The 23,408-nt window shown below is 52.2% G+C and overlaps 1 protein-coding gene across 1 annotated transcript; it reads left to right on the top strand.

Moving 5' to 3' along the window:
• The first annotated feature begins 1,715 nt into the window (after positions 1 to 1,715).
• On the top strand, positions 1,716 to 21,376 carry PVALB (parvalbumin). The gene is made up of 5 exons (XM_086403991.1): positions 1,716 to 1,824; positions 4,432 to 4,499; positions 6,165 to 6,297; positions 7,570 to 7,679; positions 21,165 to 21,376. Exons 2-5 carry the CDS (start codon positions 4,439 to 4,441, stop codon positions 21,191 to 21,193), a joined length of 333 nt encoding a protein of 110 aa, XP_086260117.1. The 5' UTR covers positions 1,716 to 1,824; positions 4,432 to 4,438; the 3' UTR covers positions 21,194 to 21,376.
• The last annotated feature ends 2,032 nt before the right edge of the window (positions 21,377 to 23,408 follow it).

The following is a 23,408-nucleotide window of genomic DNA, read 5'->3' as shown; positions in this document are numbered from 1 at the left end:
CTGAAGGCAATACCTACCTTATAGGGAGAGTTATGAGGATGAAACCATGATGCAGTGTACACTATACCTGGTATAATACTCAGCAAACGAGTGTGATTACTTTCCCAGACCCCAGCCGGGGATCTTTCTCCATGGCTGGTCCTCAAGATGCTGCATCCCCCAACGCACTGCCCCAGGGCTCAGCCATGCCTGTGACTTCAACTCCTTGACCTCCCCAATGACCACCACAGCTCTATGTCCAGTCAGCCCTCTCCAAAGTTCAGAGCTCCTGGGCACATTCCACCAGAATGTCCTCCAAGCATCCCAAACCCAGCACAAAGTCCTGGTTCATTCACTACTCTCTACATGATTTGGGTCTGTCATCTTGGCCTTGGTTTCTTCACCTACAATGTGAGCAGGTTGTAGGAGGTCACTATGGAGGATCTCTGAGCTCATCTCCAACTATCATCTCCTCAGCTTGGTACCACTTCCTCCCCAGGCTTACCGCCTTCAAAAGCAGCACTGCCAATCTCTAGTGAACCCCAGCTTGAAAACTGAGAGTCAGCTAGGACTTGTCCAACTTGTTCCTCATAGCCCTCAAGCCTGCAAGAGTCTCCTCAGAGATGCTATCCTATGTCTACATCCCTCCTTGATACCATTACCATCACCCTAGTCCAGACCCTTAGCACAACACATTCAGGCTCCAGAACCAGCTTCCCCATCCAGTTCACCCTCTGCTCCTTCCATCCATGGAGTCAACTGATGGTCAACGAAGGACCAGTACAGCTTCCCTCCAATCTACCTCGCATGGAGACTGGGCCTCCTAACACCACCATCAGGAACTGGAATGTCCTGTTGACAATGTCAGCATCCTGGAAATTCTTTTTAAGGCTGGGGATGAGAAAAGGAAGCTTTCATGGTGTTCATACTAGACACTCAGTAAATATGTGTTACATTCATTCATGCTTTTCAAAGCACACCCCTTGGATGGTCATCTCCAATCCAAGACAGACCACCCCAGAGATGTCTTAGTGAATCTCCTGAAAGCTGTGGGCCCTTGCTTCACAAAAGAGCACTTGCATGTGATTTTGGGAATACAATTTCAGGGGGTTCTTCATCTGGCCCATCTCTAGAGCCAAGTTTGCCTCTAATTGAACTCATTTTACAGACAGAGACTGAGATGCAAAGAGAGGAAGGAATTTGTCAGAGACCATGCAGAGCATGTGTTTCTAGGAGGCACTAGGTCATCTTATGAAAATGCTGGGTCCACTCCCTGCTCCAGTCCACAGCTTTGAGTAGTCAATCGCAGAACCCCTAGCCTGTCTGTTTGCCTCACTCATGCAAGAGCAAGAGGGAGACAGGCCTGTACTGCAAGGCTGGAGGGAGAAGACTGAGTAAAAATAGGAATCTAACCAGCCCCATGCATGGAAGACAGTTCCTATTCCATCCCTCTGCTCGAGTGCTGCCTTCCTTTCCTTGTGGGATTTTGGAGCCTGGCGATGTTACTGGCATCTAGAGTGTTCATGGAAGACTTAATGGAAGAGGAGAGCCCTGCTTGAGCCTCAGTTTTGGGTGCTGGAGGGAGGCAGGGACTAGGGGTTATTAATAGGCCTGGCTCGAGGGGCCCAGGGAGGGTGAATGTGATACAGACACCCAGCACCGTGGTTGGGAAGTACCTGACACCGGAAGGGGAGGGGGCTGGGAACAGAGGGGAGCGCCACCTCCCAAAATAGCCAGAGCGGAAGCCTATATAGGTGGCCATCCTCCCCCAGGCTCACTTCCTGACGGGATCTCCCACCAGCCAACCTTTCGGTCCAGGTTCCAGCCCTCCACCCCACACCTGAGGTGAGTGGCAGCCACCGGGGCTGGACGAGGATGGAGGGGAGGAGAGGCGGGACGGCCAAATGTCCCCTTCCCTGCCAGAGACACAGGCTAGGCTGGTGACACAGGCTGAGGCAGACAGCCATGAAGTTCACGGTTGAGAGTACAATTCCTGGGGTTTCCATCCTAACTCGTGGTGTGACCTGAGGCAAATTCCTCCCACTGGCTAAGCCCACCTTACAGAACAAGATGGGTGGAGTCAGACATCTATGGACTCAGGTGAGGTGGCCCTTGCCTGGGCAGAGGACACAGGAGGAAGGGGTATGGAGGGCTGATGGGCTGACCTAAAGACATCATCTGATGCTCTGGCTGGGTGGACTATGGTGTCTAGTTAATGGGAAGCTTCTGCAGCAGGGAGAGTTGGAAGAAGCAGGGAGGGAAGGATGGGGCTGTTGAAGTCCAGCCTCTGCCACAGGGGTCAGTGTTCGGGGACTCCTCGGAAGCCGATCTGAGGCTGAGACATGTGGGACCTGATTGGTATGGTCCTGGGCGCTGGCAGAGCCCCATGCAGTGGATCTCTGGACTTGACGTTAGTAGAGCCAGGGGTGGATCCCTCTGAGCCACTGCCTTGCTGTGTGTTTTTATGCCACTCGCTGACTCTCTCTGGCCTCAGTTTCCCCACTAGTATAGCATAAGAATCCCTCAGCTGGGGAAGCAGATTTGCCAACAAGGCCCCTGAAGTGAGCTGAGCCTGGGGCTTGAGATGACAACACAGAAGCCCAGCATCTCTAAGTTAAAAGGCCAGTCAGAGCAGAAGCAACAGGGGCAGCTGAGGGGTCCACGGATGGCTTCATACGGTGAGAGATCAGGACAGGAGCTGCAGCATCAGTGCCTTGGAGACCAGCTGGCGGGCTGTCCCCTGAAGGAGCTGACTCACAGAGAAGGGGGCCCACTGGAGCCAGCAGCATCCTAAGGTTCCCAGGAAGGGCAGCCGTCCAACACCAAGCTGAAGGAGATAGTGTCAACAGTGAGTGCCAGGGAACCTGAGCTACAGGGTAGCCGGGCTGCTGCTGCTGCTGCTGCTAAGTCGCTTCAGTTGCTAAGTCGCTTCAGTCGTGTCCGACTCTGTGCAACCCCACAGATGGCAGCCCACCAGGCTCCCCCGTCCCTGAGATTCTCCAGGCAAGAACACTGGAGTGGGTCGCCATTTCCTTCTCCAATGCAGGAAAATGAAAAGTGAAAGTGAAGTCGCTCAGTCGTGTCTGACTCTTAGCGACCCCATGGACTGCAGCCTACCAGGCTCCTCCATCCATGGGATTTGCCAGGCAAGAGTACTGGAGTGGGGTACCATTGCCTTCTCCATAGCTCTCCCTAGCTCCTCCACCAAGGCACACTGTCTCAGCCCCGCCCACCTGCCCACACCTGAAGTCAGAGTGTTGAGAATCCACCACAAAGGACCACCCGCATACCATCAACAAAGTGGAGGGAGACTGAGGCCCAGGGATGGCAAAGGTCACAACCCAAGGTGACATAAGGACTTACTGCAACCCCAGATCTTGAACCCAGGACTCTTGACTCCTTGTCCAGTGCTCTGCACACTTTAGAGACAGCTGGTTGCAGCCTGAACCCTCGGGGAACCCTGGGAAAGACAGCAACCAGTCTCTGGCTGCATAAAGATCAGGTAGTGTCATGTTTCCCAGAGATGAAGTTGGGGCCATAAAACCTGTGTCTCGGAAGTGTGGTCTGAGGGTGGCACCAGCTCCCCAAGCATGAGCCTTGAAAGTGCAGAGGGCAAGTACCTTCTGCCACCCTCCCCTCCCCCATACGGTTTATAGGGGCAGGAGGAGTCCAGACCCGCATGATACTTTGGCTCAGGAGACCTGGAAAGCAAGTAGTTAGTGGGGATCCAAGAAGGGTTCTTTGAAAAGTCAGACTATGAAAAAAATAAAATCGGTTTCTGTATTCCGAGTTCCCGACCAGATGTGGGATGGGGCACCCGCAGAGGGCCCTAGCAGCACCGGCCTATCCCTGCCACCACCTCCCGGTGGGTCAGGTTTCCAGACCTCAGAGCTTAGATTTTGCAGCATAAATTTGCATCCAGGACAGACAGCGGAGGCAGAGGTAGGAGTGGAGAGAGAATGGGAGTAGGGCCAAGGGGCCCACGAGGATGTAGACCTGCCCCTGTCGGTCCAGTATACTCCCCGAAGAGGCCGGACATCCTCGGAGGTGCGCGGATCCCAGACCCTGCGTCGCACCAGGCCGGCGCTTCCTGCTTGCCCTTGACGGCAGGAAAACCCTCCAACTGGGAACGCGGGCGCCCTTTAAATTCCAGGGTTTGCCCCTTCCCCTGGAGCCCTGGCTGCAGCCCCTGGAGTCCCAAGGACCCCCGGCAGGGCGGGGCGGGAGCGGCGGCGGGACCGTGCGCCCGCCCGGCTAGCCCGGTCAGCACAGATCGGCGGCTCAGCTGGACTGAGCCGCTGTGGCTGCGCGCCGAGCCCCGCGCCCCCTGGCTCTGCGCCAGGCCGGCGGGCGTGCGCCCGGCGCGCGGCACTGCAGCGCAGGTCATATGAGCAGAAATGATGAGAAAAGCACTTTTTAATCTTTTCGCACTTGCTCTGCCCGCTCAAACAGTTGCAGGATGTCGATGACAGACTTGCTCCACGCTGAGGACATCAAGAAGGCAGTGGGGGCCTTTACCGGTGAGCAGCGCGCTCCCCTCCGCATCCCTGTCCCCTCATCCATCTCCCTGGCCCCTGCACCCCCGTGGGTCCCGCGGCTGGCCAGTCATCCCGGCGCTTCTATGCTCACGCTTCCGCCGGGCGCTAGCGGAGCGTGGAAGAGGGTCCACGGCACTACCCAAACTTGGCCCCGCCAGGACCTGGCGCAGACAGCGAGCTAGGAGGCCGGGCGCCTGGCCTGACAACCGAAACTCTGGGGCGCCGAAGGCTGGGTAACCGCGCTGCGAGGACTCAGGTCCCGGACCAAGGGCGAAGACCGGGGTGGAAAGCGGGACCTCTGGGTCCTTGTGAGCGCTCGGGGCTTTTCAAGGCACTTGGAGGGGCCATAGGTGCGCATGCTTCTCTCCCCGCGACCCCTTTCCGGAGAGGGCTCTTTTCGCCTAGCTACTGCTTGCTGGTTTCCTGAATGTCCAAGCCCCTTCTCCGGGGCTCAGGGCCCACCCCGCTCAACGGATCTGCGAGGGAGCGAGATGACCTTCCCCAAGCTGGAGCTCTGCTCTGCTCAGCGCTGCGCGCAGAGCATCCTCCGCGCTTGCAACTTCCAGCCTCCTCAGGCACCGAGAGAGGGGAACGGACAGTCTCATGTCTCTGAGCTGCCCTGGACTTGAACGCTTAGCTGCTTAAGTTCCTCCTCCCTCCTGTCCCCGAGATGGGGAAACTGAGGGAGGCAGAGGGTTAGAAACTTGCCCAAGGTCACTTCGCAGGGCAGAAGGGGGATGAGCACGGGGGTCACCTCCAGGTGCTGTCCCCATCCCCCTCCATCTGGTGTCTGAGGTGGACAGAGCAACTTTCCTCCCCTCCAGCCAGGGAGGATACCTTGACTTTCCATGGGATTGCCCCTACACCACCCCACCACCCCCGACACACATGTTACTTGGTCTAAGGTCGTTTACTCTCCCAGATTGTCCTTAAAAAAGAGCTCAGGGTACAGAATATTGAAGGGGGGCTCCCTTCCTTTCTGCTTGGCACTCCATCCCCTGGGCATGAAGCCTCCCTCCCAGAGCCCTGCGATAGCCCACCCACTTCTCCTTGACCCATCTTGTCCCTCTGAGAGGAAACCTAACTGGGAATTCTTGGGGAGACTTCCAGCACCCACCCCCACTCCCACCGGAATGGCTTTCTGCAGCAAAGCCAGGACTTCTGTGTCCTCCCCCCACTCCTCCTACTAGGTGACCTTGAGAGAAACTTGTCCTCTCCGTGTTGATTTTCTGGCCACACAATCCATGGCCAAGAAAAAGGTCGACCCTCCTCCCCAACAACAGACACACATCATATTCACTCTTCCTTCAATTCCCGTGCCCACCCCCACTCAGCCACCACCCAAAAGGCTTCATGGAAACTTCTCTGCCTTCAAATGCTACCCCTACCCTTAGCGAAGGGTATAGTCGAAGGTGGAGGGAGTTGGGGAGCCAGGGAGATCTGGGTGCAATCCTCCCTCTGCCACCCATGGCTGTGCAACCTTGGTCCAAACCCCCTTGCCTGGCCTGGACTCCCTCAGCCCTGCCACGGAGGTGTATCTCCTCCATCCCCCAGGACTGGCCCAGCTGTGACATCCCCATTCTCCCACCTTTTCCCAGGACCCTTCTCTGTCCTCATTTTAACACCCTCCTCTCCATCTCCCAACAGCTGTCGACTCCTTCGACCACAAAAAGTTCTTCCAGATGGTTGGCCTAAAGAAAAAGAGCCCGGAAGACGTGAAGAAGGTATTCCATATCCTGGATAAAGACAAGAGCGGCTTCATCGAGGAGGAGGAGCTGGGGTAAACTGAGGCCTGCAGGGACTATCTTCTGTGGCTCTGGGGGAGGGAGCAGGGTGGGGGTTGGGACACTTGCTTCCAGGTTCCTTTCTGTCTGCCCTGCTCTCTGCATCCGTCACAGAAAAGAACCATCTGCTGTTGCTTCTGGAAGAATAAAATCCTCTGCAGAAAGTGCAACTAACTAGGTTAAATTATAGCCACTTAATATTGCTAATGGAATGATGCTACTTAATAATTTAATACAAACTGAGAGGCACTTTTTCTCATTGCCTAACACCATAGCCAAGACAGAGAGCGCTCCCTTGAGTATTTCATTGATTTTCATTCCTCTAAAAGCCACTTTCCGCCATCCCACAGACCCTTGCCCTTCTGTACCATGATGGTTAGAACAGTTTCTGGGCATGTCATGGGGTGCACAACCAGCTTTGAGGGGTCAAGAGTCCTGGGAGCAAGGCAGAGAAGGTTATGACTAGGAAAAGGCAAAAAAATGACATCAGCAAAAATCCTCCCACCATAACCCCCTCGGCCACCTGGCCCACGTCTGCCAATCCAGCTGTGCTTTATGTAACTCTCTGGCCAAGACTGCCTTGAATTTTGTCAGGAAGAGAAGGGGGAGGGTGTGGAGAGGGGCCTTTCAAGTAGAGACTTCCCCATCCATCCTGTCTCTCCCCTAAACCATCTCACAAGGGTACCCTTTGTCTAGATCCTGCGCCTCTACCTTCCCATGCCCAGTGTGTATGCGCACGCGCATACACATGCAAAGTCTGACTTCTGTTTATCCTCTAGGCGTCACTTTCTCCAGGAAGCCTCCCCTGACTCTTCCCTCCCCTTCAGTGGGATGGATGCACCATTCAAGCAACTGCCTTCCACTTCCCACCATTGCTTCCATCACACTGTGTGGCATCTCTTGGAATACTTGACTTCCTCCCTGTTTTTCAACTTGGCTTCCAAAGACCAACTCTATGCCCCCATTTCTAGCATGGCCCTGGCACAGAGAAGATACCCTGGTATTTGTTTTGTTGACTGAATAAATAAACAAATTCAGGTGCCCTAGCAGAAGTGAGGGCAACCCTTTGCTGAGGACAGCCTGTCCTCTGCACACCCATCCGTGAAGCTTGGCCATGGTGGGGCTACCTGGCCCAGCACAATGGCATGCATGTTCCCTGCTCATCCTCCTCTTCGAGCCTCCTGCTTCCCCTGTGCAGACGTCAGCCCACCATCCACAAGGTGACCCTCACTTGATTCCCTCCCCCTTTTCTCCCTTTCCTCCTCCAGATTCATTCTGAAAGGCTTCTCCCCAGATGCCAGAGACTTGTCTGTTAAAGAAACCAAGACGCTGCTGGCTGCTGGAGACAAAGATGGAGATGGCAAGATTGGGGCTGATGGTGAGTACCCGTGACCTGGGCACATCGTGGGTCTGGGATGTTTGGATGCCAAAACTCAGAGCTATGTCCCTCCATCATGAGAAGGGGAGGGGGGAGTCCCGCAGTCCCCAAGATACGAAGAAAAATGGCAATCCGTGAGGTCTAAGAGCTCTGTCGTGTAAGCCAGGCAAAGAAAAAATTGCTATTTTTTCTAGATTTGAACAACCCCCAAGGAATAGATCCTTTCTTTCTCTATCTCTCTCTCTCTCTGCTGTGTAAGGAATCCAGGAGAATTGGGGATATTTTCTGAACTTTGTCTGCACTTCTGCTTGGGTTCTGGTCGCAGCTCTGCCCAAATGGGCTCTGTGACCTTGGGCAGTCTCTCTCCTACTCTGGGCCTCAGCCTCCCATCTGTAACCCAAGGAGATGAGGCCAACTGATCCCCAAGGACCCTACTGGCTCTCACATTCTCAGATTCCAAGGATGGAAATTCTTTCTCTCCTCTCCTCAGCATCTTGTCTTGGGTATCCCGTAACTTCAAATTTCAAAACCTGTTTTGGCTTCACTCAGGTATACCATTCCAGCACTGTAGGAGAGCCAGAGGGGAAAAAAAAAAAAAAACAACCAGCCAGAGATCAGCTGGGAATTAGGAAAAGAAACATCCAGCCTGACCTTGCTTTTCGAGCTTTGCTTTCAGGACAGGCAAGGGGTTGGTGGTCGACCATCCCACACCCTTCTCCATTCAGATCTATCCAGCATTCACATCCCAGCATCTTTATCTTTTGTAGCATCACAACATCCTTAAGAATCATCTCCATTTTGCAAATGGGCAAACTGAGGTTGAAGGTGCTTGACCGGCTCGGGGAGGTAGGACATAAGTGGGGAGTGAGGATTCAGAACCACGCAGCTCTTTCCAACATGCTACACCACATCTGTGCCAGTCCTAATGATGGTCCCTTCGGCCAGTTTAAAAGGAAACTGTATTAAATGCTTAGGCTCTGGGCCCGTGCTGTCTGGGTTCAAATCCCAGCCCAGCCACTTTCTCACTGTGATTTGGGGCAATTCAAGTAACTTCTTAGGCCTCAGTTTTCTCATCTCTGAACTAAGTATAATGATGCTTCCTATCTCATTGGATTGTCAGAGGATTACCTGTGTTAATGAGTGATGTGTACAGAACAGTGGCACAGAGAAGTGCTATATTCATGCCTGTTTAATTTTTTTAATAGCAGCTAGGTTACATTCATCCTTTTATACTCAGTGTCTAGCCCACACCCAGCCCACACTTAATACACATTTGTTGCTTGAGTATGAAATCCAGCCCCCTATGCTCTCCTTGCTCTCTGCTCTTCACCAGTTGTGACCTTGACCATCAGCTCTCCACACCTAGGTTCCTGCATCTGACAAACGGAGTGCACAGTTTTATCCTAAGACCTGCCTGGGCTCATTGTAAAAATTAAGTGGCTGGAGACACAAAATTGCCTTCGGAAAGGTACAAGGATTCTGAACATGGACATAGTTTATTAAAGTTTTATGCCAGAAATGAGAATGGAGCAACTCTAACAAGGTCAGAAGCAATGAGTCGCCTGGCCTCCCGTTGGCAGCTGCCCTTCCTGGGTCTGGGAAAGAGGGAGGTGGTTTTAAAAGAACCAGAGCAGAGGGTGCCTAGAGGGAAATGGGTGGCTGGTTCAGGTGATTGCAGTGAATGGCACATCTCCCCACACCCCCATCCTCACCGGGTCACTTATCAGACAGTTCCACCCAGAACCTGGTTCCTGTCATGACCCCAAGCCAGGCCTTTGGACCTCCTTCCCATTTTTATTTGCAGCCAATATGCTACAGCTCAGAAGCCCTAGGCAGGGTCTTCATGGCTGGCTGCCCACAAGCAACCTACACAATGAAGAAAAACCAGGCCAGATCCTGGCCTCCCTCTTTTTCTCCCTCCCTCCTTCCCTGCCCAACTCAGATCTTAAAGCCCTAATTCAACTCTTCAATCAAACCAAAAAGATATTTACTAAGTAGCAAATATCTACAGTACCAGGCAGTGGAGGAGGCAAAGAGGAATTAGACCCATAACTTCCTGGCTGGGCACCTCTGAGCCCTGATTTCCTGACATGACACCACATAACTCACTGGGATTTTGTGAGGATTCTATGGCAGTGCAGAGTGCAGAGCACTGTAAGTGCTCAGTAAACAGCGGCTGTCATACTATTGCTATTCTATCTGTGCAAGGCTCACAGCTCTATGATACAGACACAAACACAGGGTAAATACCAGGCAGAGGCCGGGAGGTGCATACGAGCTCTGCAAGAGGGAGACAGCGGGCACTGGTGCAGACTAGAGACCATGGGCAGGTCTGCCACAGGCCAAGGGGCAAGTGGAGGGAGGTCGAGGCGAGGGCTGGGTATCAGTCAGCAAAGGCACTAAGGCTGGGAGGTTTAGGGCATGTTTAGAAAGGGACTAGAAGCTGATTTGCTGAGGGTGGGAGGCAAGAGAGGATGATTACCAGGGTGAACGATGTGTGTCCTGTCCGAAGCTGGACTCTGCACACACGTCACCTCACGTGACCTCGGGATGACAGAGGACACAGATGCAGATGCAGGAAGAGCAGCTCCAGGGCCCAAGGTGACACTGGGGCCAAACCTGGGTCTGTCTGCCAGCACAGTCCAGGCTCAGCCAACCTGGTGCAAGTGTGGGAGTCAGGGCAGAACAGAAGAGAGGGGCGAGAGATGAAATGGGCAACAAGAACAGGTCACCCTGAGGTGGGGGGCCACATCTGGTACTCTGGAGATGAGAGGATGAAGACACGCATCCCCGCTTCTGCCCCCGTGCACCATACTGTTTCTGGAGGGCGACAGGAAGGATGGGTGTGATGGAGCCCAGTAAGCAGCGGGATGGAAGAAAGAGCCCTCCGTGGGCCCAGAATTTTCTATTTTAGGCTCTCTGCTTTGCTGCCTACTCCCTCTCAAGGCCAAAGAATCTAAGCCCTGTCCACCAACTGGAGGATGCCTTCAGCTCCCGGTGGGACTTGGGACAATTTATGGAACTTGTCCCTGACCCTTAGGTGCCTGCTCTTAACATTAGCAGTCAGATGACTGGCCAATCCTGGGGTCTCTTCAATCCCTGGGACTCCCCAGGTGCCCCAGTGCATACACCCCTAGACAGAGGGCCAGGTTGCCAGCTAGCTCAGCTGTGTGACCTGGAGTAGGAACAGCAGTGACATCTAACTCCAATGTGCCCCCTTGCGCCACACACTGTGCTTAGCATTTTACTCATTTCATCTCCCCAGCTTCTTTTGAGGATACTACTCCTATACCCATTTTACAGATGAGGACACTGAGACTCAGAGAGGCTAAGGGTTTGCCTAGGAAGAGACAAGGTCAAGATCTGAGTTCGGGTCTGTCTGGATCCAAAGCAAGTGTTCTGGGCTGCCTGCTTTATCCATTCATTCATTCCAAGTCAAAAGGCATCTACCATAGATGACTTTATTTATTGACTTATTGCTTCTCTCTTCCTCTGGGATGGATGTCAGCTCCACAAAAGCAGGAACTTTGTTTGGTTCAACTCTGACCCCAACACCTAGAACAGAGCACATAGTAGGGGTAAAAGAAAAGTTCAATGAACGAGTGAATGAATGAATATGTGTCCAGCCTGGGGATACAATGACGAGGAAGTGTGGTGTATAGGGAGCTGTCCTCAGGCTAAGGGTGGAGACCCGTTTTTGGCTGTGGGCTTGCATGTAGCAGGTGCCTGGGGTTTCCAGAACCAGGGGTACTGCCTCCATCTCTAGCTGCTTGCCCTTCTGCAGATGAGTGATATTTACCAGGTCCTTAAGTATCCCAGACTGATAAGAGTGGGTAGAAAGACAAAGTTCTAATTATAACCCTTTGCTTTCCTGTCTCTCAGGGAAAGAGATGGGAAAGTAAAGGAAGCTTCCTTACTTCCTGGAAGCTCTAAGACTTTTATAGATGTGGTCAATTGATTCTCCACAGCCACCTTTGAAAGCCTGTTGCAGAGCTGGTAAAGGGGAGAGTTAAAGTAGGAAAGGAAGAAGAAGCTGACCAGAAGATGGAAGGTGCCCCCAAACCCAGGCATCAGTAATAGGCAAGACTACGAAGTGTCAGGTTCCTTCTCAAGTACTTGTCCTCCCCCACTGTGGGTCTCCAGCAGCACCCAGCCCACAACACAGATGGCTGGGCCCTGTCCTCAGGGTTTCTGCTTCCTTAGGTCCAGGGTAGAGCCCAAGCGTTTGCATTTCTACTGAGTTCCCACGTGGTGTTTATGGTCCGGGGACCACACTCTGAGTACCACTGTCTTATGATCATCCTAGAAAGTAGATGCCATCACTCTTTGGTTTACCGATGAGGAAACTGAGGCACTCAGCAGTTAAGGAGCATGCCCAGGCTCACTCAAGAGCAGAGTCAAAACTGAGACTCAGAGATCCCAGCAGAACCCTCTGCCACCCTGCATGTGTCCACAGTCTGGGTTCTCTGTACCCAATCCCTGCCCACATGGACGGGCAGGCTGATGAGAAGAGTAGGCACCATTCGTGGGCACTTCCTCAGGCCTCACAACAGCATCCCAAGACATGCTCTCACTGTACAGACAGGGAAGGGAAGGGAGTACAAACCAAGGCCCAGGGAAGTGGGTGGCTTACCCACGATCACTCAGCTACTCAGGACTGGGGACCTGCTGCAAGCCTCCACACTCTCACCAGCACTCCCCCACCCCACACTGTAAACAGGAACTGCACGCCCCATGTACACACACCCACACACAGCAATCCTTGTTAGTTTCCTGAAACCTGATCCCAGTGGCAGATCCCATTTCCTATGCCTCAGGCCTGGTCCAACTCAAGAGCCCATGGTTTGCTTTTTGCTTCCATGGCTGAGAAATTTAGTCACAACGATTGCCTGACCCTTGCAGTTGGTTCCATGTGCCTGAAGGCATTTGCCTTTTCTGCTTCCTTCTGGCAAAAATCTGTTCTCTTTTATCCTTAAGTAGCCTATTTAATGGGAGAAGGCAATGGCACCCCACTCCAGTACTCTTGCCTGGAAAATCCCATGGATGGAAGAGCCTGGTGGGCTGTAGTCCATGGGATCGCGAAGAGTCGGACACGACTGAGCGACTTCACTTTTACCTTTCACTCTCATGCATTGGAGAAGGAAATGGCAACCCACTCCAGTGTTCTTGCCTGGAGAATCCCAGGGTAGGCTGCCATCTCTGGGGTCGCACAGAGTCGGACACGACTGAAGCAACTTAGCAGCAGCAGCAGCCTATTTAATGTGGGAGGCGAGAGGGAAGGAGTAAGCCCTCAGGCTGGAACTCCTGAAGTCAGGCAAAAAACACAACCTGTAGAGTGCGAGTTATCGGCAGTGTGAATAGTCAAACCTTCTCCCCTCTCTGAGCATCCATGTCCTCATCCCAAAGTGGGGATAAAAATAACCACTTTCAAAAACCGTTGCGAGAGTTAAGTGAGTACTCTGGAAATGATTCTTTTCCTCTTGTTTCACGTGCTTTTTCTCGTGAGTGCTAAGTCGCTTCAGTCGTGTCCGACTCTATGTGACCCTATGGACTGTAGCCCACCAGGCTCCTGTGTCCCTGGGATTCTCCAGGCAAGAATACTGGAGTGGGTCAGCATTCCGTCCTCTGGAGGATCTTCCCAACCCAGGGATCAAACCTGCATCTCTTATAAGCTACCTCAAAATCCTTTGCAAATAGTGGAATACCCACCCTCAAAGGAAATGAAACCAAGTCTAAGACGGGAAGACAGTGAGAAGGACAAAAGGAGAATCCTGCCGCCTCCCTGTAATTCCAGCCCTCCAGCCCCTATGGGGTTTGATTTCCAAGGCAGGCAGGAGGTGCACACCAGGGCCAATCCGCAGCCTTGATGGCAGAGCCCCGAGGCGTGCAGTGTTTTGTCCTATTTCATTGCCTCCTCATCCGGGCTCAATACAGTCTAGGGGACGGAGTCTGTGATCCCCAGTGAGAGATGTGAAAACAGGCCCCGCAGATGTGAAGTGTCAAAGTCACACAGCAAGCCCTTGGCCGAATGGAACCTGGGTGTCCTGACTCTGCCACTCCCTCCAACAGGCTGAGCTGGGACATTTGAGTTATAAATGGTTTCTGTGCTTAGCAAGATGCTTGCTTTTATTCCCGTGTGGACTCTCCCTAACTCCCAGCCTTATGCTGCACTAGATAAGATTTAGCCAAGGGAGGGCAGGCAGCACTTCTTATATAACCGCCCTCCTGCCAAAAGGAACAGCAGTGAGGGGAGAAAGAAAGATGTCCCTTCTTCTGGCCCTGGAGGTTACAGCTTAATTCAGCACTCAGGGCCTTTCATTTCCAACCTCTGAGAAAGAGACGCATCCTACCATGAGCCAGGCCTAAGTTATAATCTTCCTGGCTGAGTGGCGCTCGGCCTCAGTTTCCCTGTAAGTAAAATGGGGATAAGAAGGCTGGTAAGGATGAAGTGGGACGGCTCCTAGGGTGGTGCCTGGCTCAGAGGGCACCCCCATTACTGTTCACCGACTCTTCACTGCCTTCCGCCTTGACCTCGAATGACCCAGCCTCCCCGTCCTCTGGGGTGGGAAAGTGATCCCTGTTTGCAATACCGATTTATAAGAAACCAGCCCAGGAGCTATTTAGAGGCGAGGTGATAAACCAGAGGCCTGCCTTCATCCTGCTCCTCACGACAGAGGGGAGGAAAGCGTCTTCCAGGCGCTGACTCAAAGTTCGTCTCACTTTCCCCTCAGGCTATCAGCGGGTGCTGCGCTCACCTGTCAATAGCTTCTAATTTTGTCCAACCCCCACAGCGCAGGGACCTGGGACAGACCTAATTAGGCTAATTTCAGTTTCAGAAGGGAAAGGAGAGGACTGAACCCGCCCATCCTCTGACCCTTTGCCTGCTCCCTCCTCTGCTCACCCCCCACCTTTCCTCTCTCCCTGATCAGATGATGAGGACACCAGCCAGGTGGCCCCCAGGGGCCTCAGGTGAGGTTTCCTTGGCGAAAGGTAGGGATGCACCTGAATCCCTCTGGGAGGAAGGGCTCTGAATGTCCCTCCACCCAAGAACCACTGTACCTTGTGTAGTCCTCACTGTCACCCTACGAGGAGATACTCTCAGTGTCCCCATTTTACAGATGCAGAAACTGAGGGGCAGAGAATGAGTGTCTGTGGATAGGCACATGAGGGATGGGACCCTAACTCGGATGGGATAGACAGTGTCAGAAACATGCATCACATCAGTGATTTGCTCTTTGGGCTTCCTGTGTCTTCTGTCTGTTTCCATCTTCCTATCTTAGTCTCAGGATTTTTGTGATTACGGTTGTTATTTCAAAGCCCCAACCTGTCCCAGTGGTGCTGAGGAGATCCAAGGAACTAACATTTATTTATACACCATCTCCTATATGCCAGGCATCTATCTGTATTTTCTCATCGGAATTTCCCAAGAGCTGTGTAAGTAGACGTTATCATACCCATTGTACACATGAGAAAACTGAGGCTCGGAGAGGTCAGGTAGTGACCTACGGCCACCCAGCCCAGGCAGGATGCGATGGAGCAAGATTCAGACCCAGCTTCCAGGATTGTTGGAAGGTTGTCAGCAGGTGCCAGACAGGACAGGAAATGGCAGGGGCGGGGGAGGGGGGGTGGGGCAAGAAATAAAGGTGATGGGGCCATCTGTGGTGTCACCCACCCCCACAACACCCCCTTGCCAGGCAGCAGCCAGGCATTTCATGGGTTTGGTGGTTTTTTTTTTTACGTTTTTTTTTTATTAAGTATTTTAACTTTACAATATTGTATTGATTTAGCCATATATCAAAATGAATCCGCCACAGATATATATATGTGTTCCCCATCCTGAACCCTCCTCCCTCCTCCCTCCCCATACCATCCCTCTGGGTCGTCCCAGTGCACCAGCCCCAAGCATCCAGTATCATGCATCGAACCTGGACTGGCGACTCGTTTCATATATGATATTATACATGTTTCAATGCCATTATCCCAAATCATCCCACCCTCTCCCTCTCCCACAGAGTCCTGAAGCCATAGAAGGATACTTTTCTTTTTCGCCTCGGGGTATGTGGGATCTTTGTTCCCCAACCAGGGATCGAACCAGCACGCCCTGCATTGGAAACCTGGAGTCTTAACCACTGGACCATCAGGGAAATTCTTGAGCTATAGAAACATCTTGATAATAACAGCTACCAAATGCTGCGTGCTAGCTATAGATCAAGCCAGTGATAAGGGCTTTAGAGCTGCTTCCTCTGAACAGCCCAAGGAGCCACACTTTACAGATGAGGAAACTGAGGCACAGTGAGGTGAAGTACCTAGTCCCAGGTCACAGAAGCAAGAAATGGGAGTTGAGGGTTGACTCCCAGCTCCTGTGCTCCACACTCTGGAGGGGAGCTGGAAAGGTGTCTTCTAGACCCAAGGCTGCACAAATAAGAAAACCCAGACCTGGCAGGGTGAGGTGTCTGTCCAGGGACATGAGTAAAGGCAGAACCAAGACCAGACCCCCATCCGCTGCTGTCCATCCCCCATGCCAGTCTCCTACTGCCAAATCACTTGACCTGGACTTTACAGAGTCTCTGTAGGTTTGCTTGTTTGTTTTTTTCTCAGGAGAGACCTAGACGTTTTAGAGGAGACATTTTGGTAGGAAGGCTATTAGTTAATTGGCTGGTTCCTAAGAGCTCTGCCCTGAGAGAGGCACAAAAGGAACAGAAGCGGTGACCCCTGCCCTCGATTTGTCTCCCAAGTGCCCTGCCGCCGGATCTGGGAGGACAAAATTAGAATCCTGTGTTTTCTGCAAAAAGCCAGGGCATGTACTATTGTGACACCCTGACTGCTTCATGGGGGATCCCAGAGGTCTGTTTTTAGAGGCTTTTGAAAACCTCACAGGTCGAAAACACCTCCATAGCTCCAGAATGTCAGACATTCTACTGCTGGAGGGTCCCATGGTCGGTGTCCCCTGGTCCCCTTCACACTGACTGCCCCAAATGCCATCTGGTGTGAAGGTAATAGTCAGCCTCTTTGCTGAGGAGCAGCCAAGAACGTGTCATTTCTAGGGTGAAGGTTAGGGGTGGCGTGGATGGAGGTCAGGAAATGGAAAGGACCAATTACCCCTCTTGACAGTTACCCCATGAGCAGGTGATGGTGGACAGACTCATGTCTCCTTTATCCCAGAAGAGAATGACTCAGTGCCCAAGGACAGACTATGCGGGCTCCAGCCAGTTTTTCAGATCAAATGGCAGGTTGAAGCTAGAGAGATTTCATGTTTCCATCTGACGTGAGATACTAGCCTTCTCAGGAGCGGCCTCTCTACCTTCATGTAGGGGCTGTTCCTGAGACCACAGCCAAATCCCTGCTCCTGTCCCTTCTATGCTACATGACCTTGACACTTGACCTCTCCAGGCCTCCACTTTCCCATCTATAAAATGGGAATCATCCCACTTGCCTCCTGGGGCTGTCGTGAGAACTATATGCAGAAAGTCAGTACTTGCTGAACACCTAAGGAGGACTCATGAGCCATGCCATCCATTCATCCATCTGTTCACCCATTTGGCATTTGTTTACAGGCATCTGCTGGGGGCCAGGTCTGTTCTGTTGCTTGAGAGCTGTGAGCAAGAGAGATAGTGCCCCCTGACCCCTGGGGGTTTACAGTGTGGTAGGGGGAGACTGAAAGAAATAAGCAATTACATGAGTAAGATCATTTCAGAGAGTGATAAGTACCACGAAGTAAATAAAAAACGGCTAATATGACAGTCATGGGGTGGCGATATTTGAGCTGGTGCCTGTGTCACTCTAGACCCAGGTCAAAGTAGGTCGGAAACCTCCAGGGTAAAGAGGGAAGTTTGAATCATGTCCTCTGTGTGATCTTGGTCATGCAACTGGACTGCGGCCTCAGTTTCCCCCCTTATAAAATGCAGACAAAAGCCTCTCTCCCATGGAGGAAGTGAGAACTTAATGAGATGGTAAATGCAAAAATGCTTCCCACAGAGGCAATAAAAATAAGAATTTTTAAATTCTATAAAAATGGGCAATATTAATCAAAGTACTAATGGTAAAAGATATCTTGGGGCTTCCCTGGTGGTCCAGTGGTTAAGACACCTGCGCAGGGGGCACAGGTTCAATCCCTGGTCAGGGAACTAAAATCCCACAGGTCTCATTGTGCAGCCAAAAAAAAAAAAACCATTTCAAAAGAACCACCTGCCTTAGTGGGGTGCTGTAGGTTCAGAGGAGCCCCTGGTGAGAAAGTGGACGCTTTGATGCCTGGACTGTGGGAGGAATTTTTAGTGTTTGATGATGGGTTCCATTCCTGACATTCACTGTGATCCCTTAGCCCGCCACCCTGAGGGTTTTCAGGACGAGCAGGAGAACTCTCCCCTCTCTCACCTGGATTTGATCCCCAGTCCCCCACCTCCAGGCCACCTGACTTTCCTGGCCTCAGGGACTAGCTGGGGACAGGAAAGGGTGGCGTCCATCTCCCAGGTCAAATCCCGAAAAGATGAGGAGCCCTCCACCCGGCGGGGTCATTGGCAGGTCACTTCCATGATGATTCCATGTGTTGTTTAGGTGGTTTTGTTTCTTCACTTGGTGATTTTTTAAATCCTTCTAACTTTGTAGGTCCAACAATAGCCCAGCATCCCCACTGATAACATTTTACATAACCATGTGCATTGAAGAAATTACCCTGGGAGGTTTTCACAGTATGTATCATACCAAGCCTGGGGAGGACAGGATGAACCTCAGGGGAGCCCCAGATACTTCTTGTGGCCTTTGTGAAGCCACTTCACATTCAGTTTTTTGTTTGTCTCTGACTAGGAATTGTTACTGCCCTCTCCCTTCACTCCCGGGCCAGATTGGGGAGTGGACGCCCAGCAAACAGGGCCGGACTAAGCCTCGAAATCTAGTTCTCAGTCCCCACCTGTGCTGTCCCCACATCACACCTGCGTTTCCAGAGGTGACGGGGCCTTATCTGAGGGTCCCGCAGTGTCTGGCAGGCTGGGGACATGGCATCTCAGAGACACATATTGGAGAGGGTGGCCGACTCCTTCTGTCTTCTCTCGTTTCTTGGAGAGAAAAACAACAGGGAAGACTCTCCTAAAGTAAATCTTCCAAATAAAGGTCTCAGAAGACCTGACTGCTGAGCAGAAACCCTACTGACCAGCACATGAGGACCCCACAGTTGAGAACACGTGGAGCGGGGAGGGTAGAGGAGCTGCCAGAAGGGGCTGAGGCCTCCTGTGCATCAGCACCTCTCTTCTGACCGCCCTGAGTCAGAAGCAGAGCTGTCTTTTACAGAGGATGCTAGTGGGGCTCAGGGAGGCTCAGCGCCTTGTCTAAGGTCACACAGCCCACAAGGGGAAGAGCCAGATTCGGGGGCCCAGGCCTCTCTAGCTGAGCTCATCTTACATGCAAGAGGCCAGCCCAGCACGACTACTGAGTCTTCCCCAAATACACACCGTTGCTTCCTGCCCTCTGAGACTGGACCTCTCCCTCTGCTTTCTCCTGTGGGAATCCTGCATCTGCCTATATGCCTATATCAAAAGCCACCTTTTCTTTGAGGGTTTTGTTGATGCCTTAAATAGAAGGCACCTCTTCTTGCTGGGAACACAGAGTCTCTGTGCCTCTCCCATCTTTTCACAAACACATGTGGTCCCCTCGGTGTCAGATGCAGAGCCAAGAGGTGGGACGGAGGAAACAAAGCCTGAGAGGGTCCAATGCAGGAAGCAGACAGCAAGTAAATAAGCAAGAATAGACTCAGAGGTATTCCGAGAGTGGGAGTGCTGTGAAGCTAATAAATAAATGGTGATAGCAAAAAGGGTCTCAGTAGGGGTGGGTCACTGCTTGTACCAGAGGGGTCAGAGAAGGCCCCTTGAGAGGTGGTATTTGAGCTGAGACCAGGTGAGTGAGAAGGAGCCGGCCGTGAGGCAGCCTGGAGAATGTACCAGGCAACGAGAATGGCAGGGGCAAAGATCCTGGGGTGTGAATGCCCTCGGCACGCTTAAGATTCAGAGAAAAGGCCAGCAGCACAGAGCACTTCCTGATAGCATCTTCTTCCAGAAACTCCCATGGTGCGGGGACCATCTTGGACTCCCCTGCACCTCCCCTCACCTGGTTGCCCCATCCTTTGTTCATTTTAATGGAGTTGGATTCACTAGAAAGATGTCTGATTGCCCCCTGGTGCCAACACTGGTCTCTCCCTGACATCCTTAATATTAAGGCAAAGCAGGGCCAATGTACACGGCTGGAGAAGGGGGTGACCACCGTGGACTGGCAGGCAAGCCCACATGGAGGGGTCTGGATCCCAGAGCTTGAATCCTCAGCCAATTACTACCTGAAGTCACTGAAAAGTCACTTCTGCTCTCTGGTCCTCAGTTTGCCTCTCTGTAAAATGGGGATAATAACTCCCGGTTCCCTAGTGTTTGTGATGATTAAATGAGGAGCTGTGTGAGACAGGGGCTTCCCAGGTGGCGCTAGTGGTTAAGAACCCACCTGCCAGTGCAGGAGACATAAAAGATGCAGGTTTGATCCTGGGTCAGAAAGATCCCCTGGAAGAGGGCATGGCAACCCACTCCAACATTCTTGCCTGGAGTATCCCAGAGGAGTCTGGCAGGCTACAGTCCAGGGGTTGTAAAGAGTGGAACATGACGGGAGCAACTTAGCATGCATGCATGTGAGACAGAGCCCAGCTCATTCTGAGCACCAGGACACACTCACCCCCCTGAGCTGTGTACAGAAGTCACATGGTCGGTCTCCTCCAGGGCCTGGCTCGGTCCCCCAGAGGAGGAGGAGCACACAGCTGTTTCTGAACTTGGCTGTTCACCAGAATCACCTTTTGACAAATAAAATAACTCATCCCTCCGCAGACCTTCTGAGTCAAAAATTCTGTAGCAAGGGCCTGGGGCTTTGTGTGTTCTCAAGATTCTGCTGGAGACCCTCATGAGTTAAACCAAGGGGCTAAGAAATAGCTCAGAAGAGGAGCTAAAAACCAAGCGCTAAAAGAAAGAGATGTGAAGCCTGGCTGTGCTTCTTCCTAGCTGTGTGACCTCATAGACCTTGCTGGACTCTGAGCCTCTGTTTCCTCTCTGTAGAATGGGAATAATGATAAAATGCACATCGTGGGATTTTTGTCAGTTAAATACGATGTTGTATATAAAGCACTTAGAAAACTGACTGGTATGTGATAAACATTCAGAAAACTATCATGGCTGTTAGCATTGTAGTTAGTATTACTAATAATTTGTGGGTGACATGACATCATGACACAAAAAATATGGTGGGTGCATCATTTCCCATCTCACCTCATTCATTTACTCCTTCATTCACTCATCCCCATGCTCACTCCCTCCATCACTCTAGCTCTCTCTTCTGCAGCATATTTGAGAATCAAGAAAAAACACCATGCAGTGGAGCTGGAGGGGGGTGTCTGCCCACAGTCAGGTCCCAGCCAGTGTCCCAGGCCACGGTCCCCCTCTGACTCACCTCTGTCGTTTTCTTTTGCAGAATTTTCCACTCTGGTGGCTGAAAGCTAAGAGGCTCTGACTGCCCAGATCTGGCTCTTCTCTGCCCTGAACGACCCGATCTCAGCCCCTCTCGCTGCCTCCTGCCTTTCTGTTTGTTTATGTTATTTTTTACTCCCCCATTCCCTGTGGCCCTCTCATGACACCAATCTTCTGGAAAATGACAGAGAAACAATAAAAGCTGTACCAATCAGATTCTGCTGCTGAAGGAGCAAGGTCTGGTAGGGCGTGGATCCTCTTTTGACTTTCCAGGTGGGGGTGGGGCAGGATATAGACAGAAAAGATGAAATGGAAGTGAAATTTACTGAGACCCTCCTCTGCCTTTGGTACATGGCTTGCCCATTCATCGCTGAAACCATCCATCAAGTAATTGATGAAATTCCCATTTTACAGATGTGGAAACTAAGTCCTGGAGAGGAAAGTGATGTGTTTAGACCACAGCTAGGACTTGTGGATGGATGGATGGATGGATGGACAGATGGATGCTCATTATGACATTTTTGGTTGCAAATGATAGAAACCCAACTCAAAATGATGCAAGCAAAAAAAGAAGAAAAAACAAAGACTTGGTTATGTTCCTGAATAGTTCAGGGGCACACTTTCAGGAACAGCTGAATCAAGGAACTCAAGTGATTTCATCAGGATTCATTCCTTCTTCCCCCATCTCTGAGCTCTGGTTTTCTTTGTGCTGAATTCATTATCAGGCAGGCTTTCCCTCCTGATGGCAAGATTCCTCCAGTAGCTCAAGGTGTACATTCATAATATCAGTTTTTAAAAAAGAGCTTCTCTTTTACAATCACTCCATCAGAAGGCCCCAAATTTAGTCCTATTAATCCCAGCAGCTCGTATTTACTGAGCACTGATTCTGTGCTGAGCCGTTTACATAATTCTATCTGTACAACAATTAAGTGGGGACCATTATTCTCTCCATTGTACAGGTGAGGAAACTGAGGCACAGGGAAGTTATTGGGTTGGCCAAAAAGTTCATTTGGGTTTCTTCTATGACATCTTATGGAAAAACCTGAGCAAAATTTTTGGCCAACCCAATACATGTTTGCCTAAGATCTCAGTGTGAGTAAGTGGTGGGGTCAGGACCCTAAACCGGCAGCCCCCTCCAGAGCCTGCATCCCTCCTTGGACCAATCATCACAACCCAAAGGATGGCAGCCCTGACTGGCCCATCCTGGATGGGCCTCCAGCTCATGGCTGGAGAAGAATCAGGAGAGAGGTACCAGTGGAAATCAGAAGAAGGGAGGGAAGCTGGGTGAGCAGACATGGCGGTGGTCCTGCAGAGTGGCTCTGCTCTTCCCCACAACAGCCTTGGGGTGGGAACCGCGGCCATGCTCTTGCCCATGTCAGGTCTCCAGACCTGGTACCAGTGGCATCTGCTGACCCTTCCCCTGGGCCCTGCATTGTTGCCCTGGGCAGGGCTGTCAGGGAGGGCTCTCACTGAAGATGGGGCACAGGCAGGCCACCCATCAGGGTCCAGGCTGAGAGTCAGGGACGGGTGATGGTTGAGCTGCCTTCCATAGTACCAGTGGACAGAGGCAGCACACCCAGGCCTAGAAGAGGCCAGAACCAGGAACTGCGCCAAAGCAGTGGCAAGCTCCAAAGGGCCACCTTACCAGGGGCTCAGCCTGGGGCTGAGAAGGCAGACGCTGAGGTCAAATGGCTGGAAGTGGGCCTGGGTGAGCCAGAGTGTGTGAGAGTGTATGAGTGGGCAGCACATGTGCACACATGCTCATGACAATAGTCATGACCTGGGGGACCCAGGTTTCTATGTGAAGTCTGACGGGGCCCAATTTTGGAGCCTGAGGACAAGGCTGATGAAGAGGGGCCCCCCTATACATCACCCATGTGGAATGCAGGAGCGGGGGTTAGGGAGTGGAGCATCTCCACAGAAACCAGTGCAGGGCTCCATGAGAAAGACACTTGAGTCAGGAACAGTGACAGCTGCCGCTGCCCGCTGGCCTGGGTGGCCTTGAGCGCCTCTCACCCTGCACCCAGACGACCGCCCACACATCACAATGCCCCCGGGGTGTCACGTGGTGCAGCCGCCAAGCCTGTCTTTTTGACCCTCTTAGGGGACACAGGATTTTGGCTCCAGGGGCCTGTCTTGGAAACGATTTGCTTGGAGCCTGAGCAGGACAAGGTCAGGACAAGGTAAGGGTACCCTGCGGGGGCAGGAGGGAATGGTGTGGTCAGAGGTGTCATGACAAGTGACGCTG

This window comes from Bos grunniens, chromosome 5 (assembly GCF_055505025.1).
Source record: "Bos grunniens cultivar Pamir isolate PY7600 chromosome 5, Bosgru_T2T1.0, whole genome shotgun sequence".
Classification (NCBI taxonomy): Eukaryota; Metazoa; Chordata; class Mammalia; order Artiodactyla; family Bovidae; genus Bos; species Bos grunniens.
This window is presented reverse-complemented; position numbering and strand designations above follow the sequence as displayed.

What these genes read in the sequence shown, in the direction of transcription:
- PVALB (XM_086403991.1), top strand. Translation starts at nt 4,439, where the DNA reads ATGTCGATGACAGACTTGCTCCACGCTGAGGACATCAAGAAGGCAGTG. An exon ending in ATCGAGGAGGAGGAGCTGGG is followed by an intron (nt 6,298 to 7,569) that starts GTAAACTGAGGC and finishes TTCCTCCTCCAG; the next exon opens with ATTCATTCTGAAAGGCTTCT. An exon ending in TGGCAAGATTGGGGCTGATG is followed by an intron (nt 7,680 to 21,164) that starts GTGAGTACCCGT and finishes TTTCTTTTGCAG; the next exon opens with AATTTTCCACTCTGGTGGCT.